At 43.6% G+C, this 4,771-nt stretch overlaps 1 protein-coding gene across 1 annotated transcript; it reads right to left on the bottom strand.

Moving 5' to 3' along the window:
* Positions 1–2,280: 2,280 nt before the first annotated feature.
* Positions 2,281–4,346, bottom strand: LOC141927346 (lysophosphatidic acid receptor 6-like). The gene is made up of 2 exons (XM_074834522.1): positions 4,144–4,346; positions 2,281–3,457 (listed from the first exon to the last, which is right to left on the bottom strand). Exon 2 carries the CDS (start codon positions 3,442–3,444, stop codon positions 2,527–2,529), a length of 918 nt encoding a protein of 305 aa, XP_074690623.1. The 5' UTR covers positions 3,445–3,457; positions 4,144–4,346; the 3' UTR covers positions 2,281–2,526.
* Between the last annotated feature and the right edge of the window lie 425 nt (positions 4,347–4,771).

The raw sequence follows: 4,771 nt of genomic DNA, 5'->3' as shown, positions 1-4,771 counted from the left end.
TGGGTTGGTTGGCCCAAAGGGTGAAGTTCCCTGGCAGAGAAGCTTCACCACCTCCCATGACCCACTATGCTTTCAGTGCTGGTTTAAATGCTTTCCCTTTAACTATCCAAATGCAAAACCAAACACAAGTGGGAAAAGTGCTCCATAACATCTCTCTAGCCCCCATTCTCATTCTTTCAGAATAAACTAATGATTTTTAACTAAGGACTGTATGTGCTAGGAATGAGTCCTCTGTTCTTAGGGGTGAATAATTTCCAAACAAATCCTGGGTTTTGGTTTTTTTTTTTCCTCAGATGATTCATTACCTTTATTCTGGAAAACCTGTGATGGCTTTAGATTGCATATTTGCAGATATTTTTTTCCTTTTATTTCTATGTCTTTAATATTCTCTTGGTGCAAACAGAAATCTCAGTAGTGTCACTAGATACCCAGTGTCATGATTTGGATATAAAGCCCATGAAAAAACTTGTTACAGCTATCCACCTGAGCAATGAGAATGGATCAGACCACACCTGATTTGACCTGGAAAGTGAATATTCAGAGGCATGGAAGCAATAAGATCCAACAGAGAACTTTTAAGTAGAAAATGTTGCCTTTGCAAATTATAATTTCTCCCAGAAATCTAGAATGAAAGTTGTTACCCTGCTCTGATAGTTAGTGTTCTCTTAGAACTGGCAGAGGCACTGTGAGCAAGGTGTAAGTCAGGGACCTCAGGGGGTGGTTGGCTGTACCCTGTCTGTGGGGAGGTAATAGCTTTTCCACACCTCAGTCTGTCTGTTTCTAGGAAAAAATTGGTGGCCAGAAACGATGGAGAAACCTATGGGAGAGGCTTGGGAGAAGAAGAAATACCTCAAATGCTTTTTACTTGTCCTTCATACAGTTTTAACTCTGCTTAATTTGGTCAACATCCCTGCCTCTTCTAACCAGTGTGTTATTGCTGAAGGAGGTAGCCAAGCCCAAAATTCCTAAATTTTCTGTCTACCAATGCTCTAAATTAAATTACAATGTAAGTTACTTTATGATCTGTGGGATCAAGGACAGCAGGATAACAAACAAATAAGAACAGGCATACTTAAAAATGGAAAAAATGCTGAGCAACAGGAAGCATTAAACTACAGGTGAGCTTCTAGTCTCAGTCGTAACAGTGCAAGCCCAAAGTCATGTCAGTAAGACTAATGGAGCTGCCCTGAGCTATAAAAATGCAACTGAGATCATTTTCCTCTTATTCTTTGGCATTTTCTGCTTAGAAGATATACTGCAAGGTTCTAACTCAACATGAATATGAAAACAGTTGCTTTGGTTGTCATCATCCTCATTGCTCAGGAAAGTGGCAGCCGGCTGCTAGGGTAGTGGTAGGGGCAGCTGGGGGTCCTCCCGAGCAGTGAGCTACCTCTCTTCATGATGGGAGTGTGTTGTCATTCAGTTTATCTAGATGCCTGTGAGCATTGATAAGAAGTAACTGACAAGCATGTTAGGCTCCTGCTGGTGGATTATTTTTTATTGCCTTGTTTGTTTGGGAAATGGTAGTGCTCAGCTTGCTCCGAGGTCCAAAAAGTTGCTTTCCCCCTGGGATCCTATGTTGCTGGCTGCTGCTTTAGGGATCAGGGCTGCTTTTATCCCCCAGTAAGGTGGGGGTTGCTCCTTCAGATTCATGTGTTTGCTACTACATTGGACTCAGGCTTTTTATTTCATGCTCTTGTTCGGTTTGGCTCTGTTCATGAAGCTAGGTTTGTAACCAAGCAGGAAGGAACAGATACATGAAAAGCCTGTGAGCAGGAAAGGAGCTGGTGAGGAAGCCTGGAACTGGAATAGTCAATTAATCTGAGCTATCTGGTGACTTGAGCCAGTGGAAATATTAGAAGTGCAATGTGGTATGCACAGGATCTGTCACTTGAACAAGAGTTGTACCTTGCAGAGCAAGTCAGCCAGTGGAAGAGTGGCATGGAGGTCTTGCTGTAACTATATTAACCTAAAACTGCCTTTGGACTTAGAGTTACAATAAATTTGTTTTTTTAAGTAGCATGTGCAAATCTAAACCTGACAGGTGTTTATGTATGTGATCATGACTGTACACAATCAGGGCAGGGGAAGCTATAGAATTTAGTCTTAAGTTTTTTACCATAAACTTGGAATCTCTGTTTCTCAGCAGCCGAAGTCTGTACGGACTAAAGGCCTGGGGAGGTTTGCAGGTGCCATGCAGATGGGGAGGCTGGAAGATGCTATCACATATAAGTGAACAAATTCTGTTTCAATGTAAAGAGGAATCACATCCAAAGAGATATGCATCACCCTTTATAGGAAATATTTCCATTTCTTTTTACCCATAAATGCTAACACAAAACATTATGGACGGAAATAAAAAGGTTAGGAGCAGTCCCCTGGGAATGGACTTAGTTTTGGTTTTATGAACTATTTTCACATCTGAATATTTAAAGTAAATTGCTTAGATAAGTAGTTCAGGACCCTGCACTTTCCATGAAATCATCTCCACACATCATCCCAAGTAACTAATATGTAGCACATGAATCAAGGCTTTCTCGTGGCTGTTTTTTCACTGTTTTGTAACGGGTCTTCCAAGGACTCCTTTAAAACAAAATAATAACACACCCCATCAAGACAGCAGTTCAGGTTTGCCCAGCAGAGGGTGACCTGAACAATGTCTCGTAGCACTTGCTGAGAACTGGTGTGAATGATGTTATTCTTCACCAAAAAGTACACGAAGTATGCCACGTGATAGGGTGTGAAACAGACCAAAAACGCCACAAGGTTTGTCACCACTATCTTCTCTGCTCTGGTGGTGTCTGTCTGGGGGTTGTCTGGTCTTCTGTGCTTTCTCAAACACCTGATGGTCTGAACAGTGCAGAAGATCATGGCTGCCATGCTGCCAAAGAAGGTAATCTCCAAGGCGCTCAACAGGCCTGTGTTTTCCCACGTGTTCTTGGAGAAGTTATGGAAGCAGGATGAGATGTTTTGACCCTCTCCATGCAGTTGGAAAGTAGAGATTGTCCCGGCCGAGGTGCCCAGGCAGATGACAGCACAGACCATAGCAGCTTTCTTGGTGGATCGCAGGGTGGGAGCTGTGAAAGGGTGCTGGATAGCGATGTACCGGTCTACACAGATGCAGAGGGAGATGAGGATGCTGCCATACATGTTTACAAAGTAAAGACTCTCCAAGGTGGAGCAAAACAGAGACCCCAAGTTCCAGTTGTCCTGAAGGTGGTAGGAAATGATTTTAAAAGGAAGAGTAAACAACAGCAAAGTATCCAGGAAAATAAGAGCTATCATGTAGACTGTAGATTCGGAGAGCTTTTTAACCTTAAAAAACAGGAATGACAGAGCCATCACATTGAACAGCAATCCCAGGGTAAATGTGGGGGTGTACATGATGAGCTGGAACAGTTCCACGGTACTGCTGATATTGCTCTTGACATGGGTGTCATTCATATCTCCAGGTATGCTGGAAGAGAAGGAAATCACCTTCACCACAAGGAAGGATGAAGATCACGTTTAAGACACGGTATAAAGGCCAATGAAGTCTCTATGTGTCCACAGGCCTGGAGATGCTTTTTCCTCTCAGGTTGCTGTGTGCTGAATTGCAGCTCCCACTAACATGGAGTGGCTCAGTGCCAAGGGATCTTGGGGCAAAGTGGTGCCTCAAGGAAGACCAAGGCTTTTTGGGGTCCAAGCCTCACTTGCACTGTTACCTGTTACCCCAAAATGTGCTGCCTATAATTTAGGCTCAGCAGAGTATAGATGTCACTGCTCCATCCCCTTAGAGCGATGCGATCTCTGCAGAGGCAGGGTAGCAGCCCCTGATTTTAGGGTTATTTGGATTGTGGGGATGGAGGCAATTAATTGGATCAGGTTACCTGAATCAAGCTATCGTAGGACACTTTGGGGACCCAAGAGCATAAGGGTCCCCGATGTTTATTAATGTGAAGATCCCAGTCATTGCCATCCTGCACCCTCTCCCACCACCATTGAGCAAAGAGGGGCTCTGGTTACCTCTGGCCCTTCTGACAAGCTTGCTAAAAGCAGCAGGCAGAAGTTGCAAGCAGGCTATTTCTAGCAGAGGTTAGGTCTTTAGAAGAGGAAGAATGAGATTTAAGAACCCAAGCTTTTGTCTAAATCATCCAGACTTACCACAGTGGATAAATTTGTATCTGCAGAGACAGGGGTTGCAGAAAACATGCAGCTGGTTTCTCCTCTGCAAAGAGGGGGCTAAAAATGTTGAGGTAGGCACCCTCTGAGCAGGGGTCATGAAGTAATTCTCTTCTTTAGAGGAAGGGTGCTGGCTTGATCCTGCCCTCAGACTCTCCTGATAAGGACCAGGAAGGCTCTCATTGGTTTCTGCAATGCTGGTCTCAGCTAGAATTGCTTACAAATGCAAATGCACAGGAATATCTCGTCCTTTCTTCCAGCCAGTTCCGTCACAGCAAATGTAACCTGTAAATAAAGCCTATCAGAGATCTTCGTCAGCACCTAGAAATTACTTTTGTCTGCTGTTCTCTAATTGTTATTACTTTGACCTAGTGCCTCTCCTACACGAGTTACTGATCTTGATGCTGTTTCATTTCAGATTTGTCAACCAGTTTTCAGCTGTGCAGTAAAAGTTCCCATTCTGTAAATCGTCACTCCCACAGTGTTTCAGAGGTAAGCTCACCCACGCTGTGATTTGAGAGAGATTAGGATCAGCAAAAAAGGAAATGTCTTACTTAAGAACTAGCAATTATTGTTAGGAAGCCAGAGCAGCTTGGCTGTTTCCTCCTTA

Source organism: Strix aluco, chromosome 9 (assembly GCF_031877795.1).
Source record: "Strix aluco isolate bStrAlu1 chromosome 9, bStrAlu1.hap1, whole genome shotgun sequence".
In the NCBI taxonomy this organism is placed as follows: Eukaryota; Metazoa; Chordata; class Aves; order Strigiformes; family Strigidae; genus Strix; species Strix aluco.
This window is presented reverse-complemented; position numbering and strand designations above follow the sequence as displayed.

Coding starts and splice junctions, on each gene's coding strand:
- LOC141927346 (XM_074834522.1), bottom strand. CDS start 3,444: ATGAATGACACCCATGTCAAGAGCAATATCAGCAGTACCGTGGAACTG.